The sequence below is a fragment of the Charadrius vociferus genome, unplaced genomic scaffold (assembly GCF_000708025.1).
Source record: "Charadrius vociferus isolate BGI_N301 unplaced genomic scaffold, ASM70802v2 scaffold259, whole genome shotgun sequence".
NCBI lineage: Eukaryota > Metazoa > Chordata > Aves > Charadriiformes > Charadriidae > Charadrius > Charadrius vociferus.
The window spans coordinates 4,395,517-4,407,414 of NW_009661368.1; the positions used below are offsets into that span (position 1 = coordinate 4,395,517).

General features: G+C 44.2%; 1 protein-coding gene across 2 annotated transcripts; it reads right to left on the minus strand.

Annotated features, from left to right (window-relative positions):
• Positions 1-3,162: 3,162 nt before the first annotated feature.
• KIF3B (kinesin family member 3B) lies at positions 3,163-11,088 on the minus strand. 2 transcript variants are annotated; one of them, XM_009893392.1, is made up of 8 exons: positions 9,648-11,082; positions 8,946-9,047; positions 8,131-8,253; positions 7,901-8,019; positions 7,558-7,671; positions 6,768-6,873; positions 6,381-6,559; positions 3,163-3,319 (listed from the first exon to the last, which is right to left on the minus strand). In XM_009893392.1, the coding sequence occupies exons 1-8, from the start codon at positions 11,028-11,030 to the stop codon at positions 3,250-3,252; spliced, it is 2,196 nt and encodes a 731-aa protein (XP_009891694.1). In that variant the 5' UTR covers positions 11,031-11,082; the 3' UTR covers positions 3,163-3,249. The 2 variants fall into 2 exon arrangements, with proteins under 2 accessions (XP_009891694.1, XP_009891693.1); XM_009893391.1 differs by lacking the exon at positions 3,163-3,319 and adding an exon at positions 4,074-6,112 and having other exon boundaries at positions 9,648-11,088.
• Between the last annotated feature and the right edge of the window lie 810 nt (positions 11,089-11,898).

Sequence of the window (11,898 nt, forward strand, 5' to 3'; positions counted from 1 at the left end):
GGCTTTTCTGGGGGTGGTTCTTCAAGTACTTTTGCAGAAGGGGAATTTTCCTGGGTGGGGATGGAGAGAGATGAAGCAAGAAGCCCAAGTCAGATCACTTCTGTTATTCAGGTGCATAAAACCACCTCGTGGGATTTCCCGATGCAGCGCGCTCGTTTTTAATGATCATTAAGCACCCAAACTTCTGCAACTCCTCCTAGGCTGCTACCCGCGTCTCTAAACATCTAAACACCTTCGAGAAGCGTTGCCCTTGGCCCGCGCTACTACACAGAGCATTTCCCCTGGGCTAACACCAGCAGAAAGACCAGGTTTCCCCTGAAAACCCCAGCTCCCCCCCACCTCCCAGCCCACCCGCTGTCTTCCCTCTTGTTCTTGTAACAGCCTCGCCACATTAAGCCGCCAGAATAACTCCATTGCACGGGCCACTTCACCTCTTCCCCTCTACCTGCAACGAAACCCATCTCCTGCTATTCCCTTTGATGACTTCTCTTCAGCTGCTGCAGAGGAGAAATGCTCGTATCAGCAAACAGATGGCGGCTGAGGCATGTAGCATAAAATATATTTATCAAGGCAAACAGCTGTAGCCCATTTCATTCCGAAGATTTCTATTAAAAGTTCTCTGGAGCTACAAGCTGCTCTGGCTCTGCAGCCGGAATAAAGCCGAAGGGACAAATGGCTTTTTTTCAGAGCATTTCTTTCCTCTTCCTTAGCTCTTTTCTTCTCTGCCTGAAGAAAGCCCGACCCAGCTCTGCTTGCGTTGATGGGGCTGGGTACCAAACTGGGGTTATTACAGCTTAATGTGCATTTTTGAGCAACTCCATCGTGCCCATCCGCGTGCTCGAGGCTGTACAAATTACCCCAAAAGGTCCCAGGAGCTACAAGACTTGGGACAACATCACAACATCACGACGTCAGACCTGCAGGTTGGATGACCTTCGCTTCCAGGGACATCTCTGCTCAAGTCTGGATCACACCCGGCCCCCGAGGCTGCGACGGACGGCTTCCCAATGCTCTTTGGCAAGGTCTAGTTTGCTGTCATCTTTGTTTTCATCCTGAATAGACTTTACTGCCGCATTTACAATGTATGAGGAGGGCCAAGTTTGGAGGAAATGCAAAGTTTTGCTCAAGTGTAAATGAAATTTTTTTTTTGGCAGACGTTCCTTTTTCGCAGTGTCGGAAAATTCCCGGCTTTTGCTGTGAATCCAATTGAAACGTTGACAAATATCACGAAATCCTCCATGCAAATGGGAATTTCCATATTTTGTATTAAATACACTCTCTAAATGCTCAGCTGATGCAGTGACTCATGTATAACCCACTCCAGCACATCCCCAGTTGAGCAAAGATTATAAAATCACAGAATGGTTTGGGTTGGAAGGGACCTTAAGGATCATCTCGTTCCACCCCCCTGCCCTGGGCAGGGTCACCTCCCACCAGCCCAGGTTGCTCCAAGCCCCGTCCAACCTGGCCTTGAACACCTCCAGGGATGGGGCAGCCACAGCTTCTCGAGGCAACCTGCCCCAGGGGAACCTGGGCCAGGGGCTCACCACCCTCACAGGAAAGAATTTCCGCCTAATATCTCACCTAAATCTCCCCCCTTTCCGTTTAAAACTGTTCCCCCTCGTCCTATCACTCCCCTCCCTGATCATGAGTCCCTCCCCAGCTCTCCTGGAGCCCCTTTAGGGACTGGAAGGGGCTCTAAGGTCTCCCTGGAGCCTTCTCCAGGCTGAACAACCCCAGCTCTCTCAGCCTGTCTTCACAGCAGAGGGGCTCCTCCAGCCCCTGAGCATCTTTGTGGCCTCCTCTGGACCTGCTGCAAAAGGTCCATGTCCCTCCTGTGCTAAGGGCCCCAGAGCTGGAGGCAGCACTGCAGGGGGGTCTCACCAGAGCAGAGCAGAGGAGCAGCATCCCCTCCCTTGCCCTGCTGGCCACACTGCTGGGGACGCAGCCCAGGATGTGGGCTGTGAGCGCACATTGTCAGCTCATGTTGAGCTTCTCATCAACCTACACCCGCAAGTCCTTCTCTTCAGGGCTGCTCTCAATCCGTTCTCTGCCCAGACCCACTTATTTAATTCGACACTGCTTGCCAGTGGGCTCCTTGTGCACGACCGTTACCGCAGCCGCCTTGCTGCATCCCTCTGGTGCAGGCCCTTCTGGCTTCACCCCCCTCAGGCGGGGACCCCGGCGGCCACGGCTCCTGCAGCGCTCCTGGTGTGCCATGTGCCAGACAGCACAGCATTAGGCAGTTCCACTCTTGTTTACATTTTACCACTTAATAATAATTTAGTTTGCCCAGAGACTCTTTTTTTTGGGAAGAAAAATAACAGAAGGGTTTGTAAAACATGAAGTCAATGACCCTTGACATTACTTAGGAATTAAGAATGAAAACCTGGCATGTTTTGATAGATGCAATAAATCTTATTGACTTTATTACACATTGTATTTTAGGATCACTTTACATTCCTAGACAAAAGAGATGATACAAATAAATATAAGCTGTAAAACTATGGACAGAACTATTGACAGGTTCTTTGTCTACAGATCACCTAAGAGAAGGCGGAGATCGGTGTATCTCCGAGGAGCTGTAAGTTCTCATATGGACAGCTGTGCCCACAGGGAGGGAGAGCCTCGGGCACTCCGTTTCAAAAAGAAAGGGGACTGAAGAAGGGAGTAAGCGCCTGGACCACAGAGTTAAACCCACCACTGCGTGGTGCAGCGCACACAGGACTAGTGTTCGTATTTCAGTTCCATCTCTGCATCTAATTATGGCTTTTGCAAGTAATCTTTTCCAATTTGTGTTCTAACGCAGAAACAGAGTCGCACTGAACCGTTTAAAGCCTGGTGCACATTAACCGTTACAGACAGAAGAGAGGACAGATCCAGGTTTACAGGTGTCTCGCTGACACTCGGCAAGCACTCTGTGTTTAGTGAAGGCAGACTTACTACACCTAAAAAAAATACTGAACACAAGTCTGATCTGATCTGTATAATGCATCAGCGTAGCCCGAGATGTTAGGACAGAGGTATGTGTTTTAGAAGATTCAAGCAGCATGCAAATAGTTTAAAAAAGGCGCTAGACCTATGTTAAGGATTTGAAGAAAGTGCTTTAATTCCTATGCTTCAGTGTCACACGGTGCTTGCTCCCAGAGCCAAGGGCTGACTTCTGCTGCGTGTCACTTTTTTAAAAAAGATCCCATTATACAGATCAGAGCAAAGATGAGAAGGACGTTAAATATTCCTATGAAGAAACTATGACGGCGCACACTGTCCAAGGGCCTCTTCCAGGAGTTGGCTGGATTTCCTGTCTTTGGCCGTTAACCTGCAGGAAGCCCAGATGGTTCAGATAACACCCAGAGAGGGGCAAACTCGGCAGGAATGTTTCTTAAAAACTTCAACCCAGAGCTCAGTATGTTTTGTACAGCTTAAGACAATGTTCTTTATCTTAATATCAGTGCCACTGAGTATCTGGTCAAGGGTAAGTCCATCGGAATGAGACTCTAAAAGCTTCTGTTACAATCTGAGATTGCCTGTGAATACACTAACCAAGTCTCCAACCACAGCTCCAATTTAAATACAATGACTAAATATGCAGTTTTATTCTTTTTCCACCCACCTTGCTAATGAATTTCTACAGAATTAAAAGCAGAGCCTTTCTGACATATTAACCAGCTAGCTTATCAACACTAAAACGAGAACAGTTCAGGTTTGCACGGTGATTTCCACTGTACCCGTTCTGCCACAAGGGGAGTTTCCAGCATATGAGTTTAATATAGAATTCCCTATGGAATAGTAGCGACTGAGGAGGTGTGCGCATGTGCAGACACAGATGTGTCTGTGTATCACATAAACCGTACGTGTACATTGCTATGCACATATATGCGGTTGTATATTTTGTTGCTATTTCAGGTTTTAGACCCCCCTTGTTTCATTTCAATTCTCTGAGCACTTACACCATACAATCATCTTTTAAAATGTCAATGTACAGAAGATTATGTGCTAGAGAGAAAGAGGGAGGAGAGGGAAGAGAAAATGACATTATATTATGCAACAAGAGCCAATTAAAAGGATCTCTGTACATAAACAGTGCTTTATAAAAAGGAAGATTATGCCAAGTTTGCCAAGTTTCCATGTTCAGGTTGAAAGAAATTTGTCAGACGCCTGCTCTCTCAATTATAAGCAAACTCCTCTTTCCTTCACCAAAACTAATATATATATATATGCATACATGTATATATATATTAATCTTGTGGTCCAGAAAAGCACTCCATGAATCAAAGCAGCCGAGTTAGCGTTTAACCGGGCCCACCTGGGCAGCTGGCTCACCGAGGCACCGTGCCCGCAAGATGCAGAGGTGAGCTGTGCCGACTGTTCGGTTCCTTCTGCTCATGGGGGTCAGAGAGAATGGAGTTCTCCAGCCTGGGTGAAGTCCCTCAGCGGATACTTAACGAGCCCACAAGGCAGAGTTCACACATCAGAGCATTTCTAAAACCAGGCAAGTCCTCATACACTCACACATGTCAGTCTGGAGGAAGTCATCAGTGAGGGAGAGGAAATAGGTAAAAATGTTCATAGGGTGACAGCCAACAGCAACCAGAAAAAGTAACATCCCAAGGCTCAATATACAGTGAACTAAAACTTACGAATGAGCTGTGAGACACTAGACAGGGACACCTTACTCTGTCCTCAGTGTGGCAGTTGCACTTCCCTCTCCCCTGCCACACGAGCCTGCAGCATTACAGGAGCCTGCTTTAATCATAGGGCAGCTATGCAAAGAGACCGTCAAAAGCAGGGGTTCTTCCTCCCTTGTTTTCAAAGTAAAACCCCTGGAATTAATACCAGATTCCATTACCCAAACTCAGTGATGTGTGCTTTCAGTCCCAGTGGGCTCTGCGTGCACTGGGAGGTGCAAAGGGAATACTTCTAACATGGAACAGGTGAGGCACAAAAGGTACTGAACGCTGAACCTCCAAGAGAAGGGACCGTACTTACAAGAAGAGTGCACTCAAAAGCAGCTCCACATTACGGTGCTCTATGCTCTACCCAGCTTACAGGGGAGAGCAGAGACAGCCCTGTGAGCCTGCTAGGAAGATAGCTCTGAGCCAATGCTACATTTCCCGTGAACAGTGGGAGACATGAGAAAATGGCCATAATGCCACCCCACAGTTTAAAGACTTTGTATGGACACTGATTTCAAATGCCAGGGGTAAAGATGGAGGCAAAAGAGAGGAAGAAAGCTGTGGAGCTGATACTGGTATGCAGATGTATTCTTTGACAAGGTGGTTCCTGTTGGTAGGGGTGAGGTCTGTAGGAGGTCAGTTTAGAGGAGCTCTTACTTATGCCTGTAAACAAGGAAAGGACTTCAGTTTCTATTGCTTCCTTTCTGGAGAGCGCAAAGTCGCTTGCAAGACCCCTTTTTTGTCCTACAGTTCTAAAGGGAGACACAGCTATCTGGTGGTGAGTACAGGCTGACCGCTGCCATCCTGCCTGTTCAGACCAACTTCTTAACCCCAAATGATGATGCCAGTCTTTCAAGCAGGAAGAGGAAAAACTATGCACCTAGTCAACTTTGAACAGATCCTCTGCTTTTTAACCTCATTTGGTTCTCACTATGGAGCTCTGGAGCGGTGGTTCTGTTGAGATGACTTTCAACTCTGTCTTCTTATTGCCCAACAGCAAAAAAACCCAGTGCAGCAAAAGGGCTAGTGCAGAAGGAGAGACGGTGATGCTGTGAGGTGATCCCCATGCTTCCCATTGCTTCTAATACACTTTAACGTACCTCATGCATTTCTGATTTCCTAACTAAAATCTGTTGCCCAAAGAGGCCAAATGCTGAATTGCAAGCACGCATTTTCCTGTGGCTCAGTGCACCTGGACTGGCTCAAGTCAGTTAAACAGCAAAGAGGCCATCTCCAGGGGAAAGGAGCTGGAGTCTGGCTGGGAGTTCTCTCTGCAGGTTTTTACTTGTCTCTGCTCTCAGAAGGCAAAGGCTGTTCGCGCCCTGGAGAGGAACTGCTGGTTTTACTTTGGAACCAGCCCTCGGGACTGTGGATAGAGCTGAGAACTATGGGTGCCTGCTGAAGAGGATCCCCCTGATTTCCTTCCAGTTTTAGGCCTGAAGAAGTAAAAATGAAAAAATAAACAAAAAAACCCAACAATGTCACCTGTTACTCATCAAAATTAATCTTCAAAAAGCTGAACTTTTTTTACTGGTTTTATTCTCTAATCAGTCTCAGCTTTCTCTTCTGTCCTCTGTTCCTTTCCCTCTCTCTCTGCTTTACAGCCAAGCTCACCTTAACTTTACCGACGAGAAGTGCTGACAAATAGCAACTGTACTTGTACCTCTACTGTTGGCTAGTCTGCTTACTAAAAGTCCAACTCACCTGGGTTTTGATTTTTTATTTGAAGTGCTCTCGAAGGTTGAAGCGTCCACCTGTATCTCATCTTCATCCTGCAGAGCTGCTTCTAGAGCTGCCTGAACTTTGGGAGCAATGGCTGGACCTTCATAGTCTCTCGTTGTTCGGCTGGGCATGTCAAGTTCCAGTAATACGATGTTCTCTGCCTGAGACAGTGAAAGCAGAATCAAAGCCTGCACACTTTCATACAAATTGTTTCTTTTCCCTCCAAAAGCTTATTCTGAAGTACTTAATCAATGTATGCAGCATACTGTAAAAATTTACATCCCATTGAAAAACTAACAATCCTCTGAAATTCACATTCCCCTGATCAGAGAGTGAACACATGAAGGTTGTAACCGCATCTGGGCTTACCCTGTACCGGGCCTCTGGACGAATCATCATGGACGTCCTGGCATGTTGGCTCAGTGGCCTTTTGTATCCTACAGCAGACACCGGTCTTTTCATCATCTGCTGGTTACTAGAGAAAAATGGATACTCATGTCTATTACACACCAAAACCAAAGACTCCTCTTAGAGTTTATAAGCTAAAACATCTGCAAATTCCACACAGAAAGATGTTTCAAGAGAGCAGAAACTACCTAGGCTGCGTTTGCAGGAACAGCTCCCTACAGTCAGTGAGAAGACGACAGTTACCCTGTGTCATCTGTTCCCATCCACAAAGGGGAGGGTTTCTACGTATTTCTACTATACAGACTGCGGATGCACTCAGCTGCACCTGACTTTCTAAATTTGCTGTAAAGAACTTTCTGTGTAGAGAGGCAGGATCAAGCCACAGCTCTCATAGTAATAATTATTTTTGAGAGCTCTCCTATCTAAACCAGGAAAGAAATATGATAGGAATTTACTGCTCTTTTAATGGTGAACACACTAGTACTCACATTTTACATGTAATTATTGGGCTCATCTAGAAGAAAAATCCTAATATTCCAAGAATTGTCCTAACTGTACTTTCCTATTTTATTCAACCTACCAAGAGGAATATTTTTTTTTTATTTTATTGTGCAGCAAGAAGCTACGAACTCTAGAGGGCCAATTTAAATCCCCAGTTCAATCCCTCTTTTGGGGTACCTTGTTCTTGAAAGCTAGAGGGTTTTCTGTGACCTATAATTCCATCCCAAGAAAAGATTAGAAGTACACTCACTCCAGACGGGTTATGGGATGCAGTTTCCACTGGTCTTCCTCTTCATCAAAGAATGATCGGTTCATGATCTTATTCTTTTCTTCCAAGGGAATAAAATTTTCGATAATCAGGTGCCTACATGCAACCACAAAAATGGGAAATACACAAGAAACATAATTAGCAGATGACTATCTCCACTTCTCCTCTCCCACTGACTTAATACAGCCCTGGAAAAAGAGGAATGTTTTAGTTTTATCGTGTTTAAATCTTGTCCCACAAGCATGTGCAATGCAGTCCCTCCACTCCCTACCCAAATAAACCATCTGTTACAGTTAGTAGCAGGCAATGAAGTGATGGGACTTACTTTAGCTTTAGTTCCCTGGTAAGTTCATTCTGGGTCTGTTCCAGTTCCTGGCGCTCCTTGATGTGCTCTTCTTGGAGATCATGGATCTCTGCCTTCACAGCTTGCAGCTTGGAAAATAACTGGAATGGGCAACAAGAGCCAAAGTCATAACTTGTCAATATTCCTCTCACTTTCACATGCAAGTTGATTTAATTCCTAACCCATTAGACATGAAAATATTTTATTTTTACCTTTTTGAGTTTTTTGGTCTTTATGTCCACCTCTTGCTGAAGTGAACTATAGGTCTCCTTCAGCTCTAGTGTTTCCTCATCTCGACTTTCCATCTGTTGCTGGATTTCTCGCTCCCGACGTTTCTGAAGAAGTTGACATACAATATTAAAGACCACAATTACATTGCTACCTCCAGGCTGACATACATGAAACCAACACTCAGGATGCTTTTACTTCCCTGGGCTCCAGGGCTTTTGCTTTAGCTTCTAGTTCTTCCTATCTCTTGCCTTAGAAATACCAGAAGCATTAACTCTTCTTTGTCTTTATTTTGCTACTAAAATCAGATAGTGTGAATAACTACTCAAGTTTCAATTAAAGGAATCACACGCCATGTTTAGATTCTTTTCTTTTTTTTCTTTTTATCAATTCGTACTAGCCATTGCACTTAAAGAATCACCAACAGGAAATGCATAACAGAAAAAAACCAAACTTTTAGCACATAGTAAACATCCTTCCCTTGAGCTAATGGCTGAACTGTCACTCTCTGAGGTCTTCCAATCATTTCTTCACTTACAGACAGCTCCAATCAAGATAGGACACAAATCTTTAATGTGAAAAGCTGGAAGAAAACTATTATAAACCTTCTTTACGTATTTCATACAACGACAAATAGGAAACCAGCCCTTCCCCCTTCTGTTGAGATTAATGATTGCCATTAAACCAAGTTTAGGGTTAACCCTGGGCAAATTTTCTTATACTTTCTCTTAATGCAATGTTTTATAAAAGTTCTGCAGCTAGGCTTCTTACACAAAATAACAAATGTTCTTCCTTGTACCTGTTCTGCAATTTCCTGTCGTTTCTGCTCCAAGATTTTCTGCTGTTCGTTTGTGTGATCCACAATATTTTTCCCTCCCACCAGAAGTTTGCTTTCCATTGCCTGAAAGGAAAAAACAAGGTCAGAAGTTTCTCTCAGTGACCATCTAATCGGTCTTTTCCACAGAACCTAACTTTCTCTTATATGGATACAACTTCTTCAGCGCAGCTCCCTTATTTAACATTCTCTTTCAAGTCAGCTGCTACAAGAATTACTATTTCTTAAAATGCCCACAAAACTGTGGGATTGGTGAAACTGTAACTTGCTTAGAATTACACATTGTTGCAATGCGTGGCAAAGCTGCAGAAGCAAAATGTGGGCTCTCGTGTAAGAGCTTGTTAATGACCTGTGGCAGAATGAAGCATCTTTTGTGCTACAGCTTGTGAAGAATGTATCATCATATTTTATTGTGCTGATTGCTTAAGATCCTACAAGATCAGCACATAAGAACAATGCAACAACTCATGAATATTGAAATATGTAATTAATAGTAGAAATTTCAACTTCTGTCCAGAAATAGTTTATTTCAAAATCTTCCAATCTAAACACAAATCACTATCCTGGAAACTTCTTGTGAAATATCTTTCCAAATTGGGAAACCCTCTATTCTCCCCACAGCCTAAACATATTGCTGTCAAAAAGTACCACAAGGAAGATTTCTACCTTGATTTTAGCACTCAACATTTCTGTTGCTTCTTTCTCTCGCCTCAGGTCCTCCATTTTCTTCTCCTTCTCTTTCAGCAGTCTCATCTTTTCTTCTGCTACCAAGCTGTGATCCTCAACTATAGCTTTCTTCTCAATCTCCAGCTTTTCTTGTTGCTCCCTCCAATAGTCATCTTTGTCATCTCCTTCATCCTCACCCTCTTCAGTGTCCTCCTCCTCTTCCCCACCATCTCTCCTCCTTTCCCTCCTCTTTCTTTTGCCAATAGACCGTTTTTCCAACTGTGCCTTGAGTCGAGCAATCTCTTCCTGGAATTCTCGTAGCAGAGCATCCTTAGGATCCTCATTCACTCGTGGCTTGTTCTTGATGTTTTTGGCACGATTGGCGTATCTCAGTGTCGTGAGAGTCTCCTCTACGTTGTAAGAGGCAGGGCCTATATTGGCCACCATCACAGTTTTGGCATTGCCACCTAATGAGTCTTGGAGTAACCTAGTCAGCTTTGAGTCCCGGTATGGAATGTGTGTGCTTTTGCCATCTACTAGGGCAGAGATAACATTGCCCAAAGCTGAAAGAGAGAGATTGATTTTAGTGGCTTCCTTTAACCTTTCCCCCTGTGCTCCAGTCTTAGCTTGCCGCTCGCTGCCTGCGAGGTCTACCAGGTTGAGTTTCCCAACACGGATGTGATTCTCTCCATCAAGTCCCAACTCGCTGCATTCGATAGTGATCACAAAAATGGCATGAGATCGAGAGCTGTGTTCATTCATGTTGGTGGCACCAACAGAGCGATTTTGGTTTCCCACATTCATGACGTGCTCTATCTCTTTGACGCTTTTTGTAACAAAGGAGGACAAATCCTTAACATATACACCTGTATCTGGCCTCTCCTTTAACTCCAGCCGCTTGGACTGATCCTTTGACAACAAGTCTCTGATTTCTTCTTGGTATATTTCCAAATAAGATGCTCTAACTAGGTATTGCTGATTTTGAGATCTAGAGATGTGGGTGAAGATGTGATCGAATGAATTGGGGATGACCCCTCTTTTCTCAGGATCACCACGCACCCCTTCCATCGTATATGTTTTGCCTGTCCCAGTCTGCCCATAGGCAAAGATTGTCCCATTAAACCCTTGCAGAACAGAGTCCACGAGAGGTCTGAAGGTCTCATCGTAGAGTTCAACCTGTTTGGAATTCCAGTCATACACAGCATCAAAGGTGAAAGTTTTAGGCAGTTCGTGAGATGTTCCCCGCGGATTCTTCACTGAGACCTGCCCTAACTTGACATCCACATTAACAACTTTCTCATACGAAGCTGTCTTCTCTTTGCTATTCATTGGCCGGCATCGTACCACCACCCTAACAGACTCAGAGCTCTTTAACTTAGACATGACAGCAGGTCTGTGGCTGGTGCGATCTGATCAATGGATGATCCCGTGCCAGAAACCTAAACCAGAAACAGAGGAGGAATATGTGAAGGCAGTTTTCTGCAGGTGACAATTTTTCACAATGCCAAGGATTTGACTTATGTATTCAAGCACCATTTTACATTCAGTAAGTTGCAATGGATTTTGAAGAATGAAAATAATGTCCAACATGAAAACTTTAAAAAGGCCTGAATTGAGACAGTGTTATTTTACCAAAGCTTGTCCATCAAACAGTATCATTTCTACGAGCTCTGCTGCAATAAATCTTCATCAAATCCCATCTTTACAGTTGGAAGAGATCCTTTTTTGACCCTTAAAAGTAATCATAATGCTTTTTAAACTATTTATAAAAATAACGTAACACTTTGCCACTGAATCCCTTTGCAGTCAGGCTTTTTGTTTTAACTCTCATACTTTGAAAATGCAGTACAGGCTTGCTCTGTCCATATCGCTCAGGCTCTTGAAAGGGAATCAGTCAGGTGCTTTGGTTAAGTGCTTCACCTACCTACCAAAATTCAAGAGCGATTGTAAATTTTAAATACAGTATTTCCAGAGTTGCCTCTTCTTACACCTCCTATGTATCAACAAAACCTTCTCATTTTTATCAGACATTTATACTACACTCCCCTCACATGTGATGTGTCATCAGGACCATTCTGCCACAAAAGGCTTAAAACTTACGCCTGGCTTTTCTTAAATGACAGCAGTTCTCTGGAATGCCGCCCAAATGGTTTTTACCTCTTGCGTGTTACACTTTTAAAGTCACTTTCTAGAATCCTCCTTACAGAATAATATCTTTTTAATTGGGCTGCAGCAACTGCCAGGATTCAAG

What these genes read in the sequence shown, in the direction of transcription:
- KIF3B (XM_009893391.1), bottom strand. Translation starts at nt 11,030, where the DNA reads ATGTCTAAGTTAAAGAGCTCTGAGTCTGTTAGGGTGGTGGTACGATGC. An exon ending in TGTTGAGTGCTAAAATCAAG is followed by an intron (nt 9,048 to 9,647) that starts GTAGAAATCTTC and finishes TTTTCCTTTCAG; the next exon opens with GCAATGGAAAGCAAACTTCT. An exon ending in GTCCAGAGGCCCGGTACAGG is followed by an intron (nt 6,560 to 6,767) that starts GTAAGCCCAGAT and finishes TCACTGTCTCAG; the next exon opens with GCAGAGAACATCGTATTACT.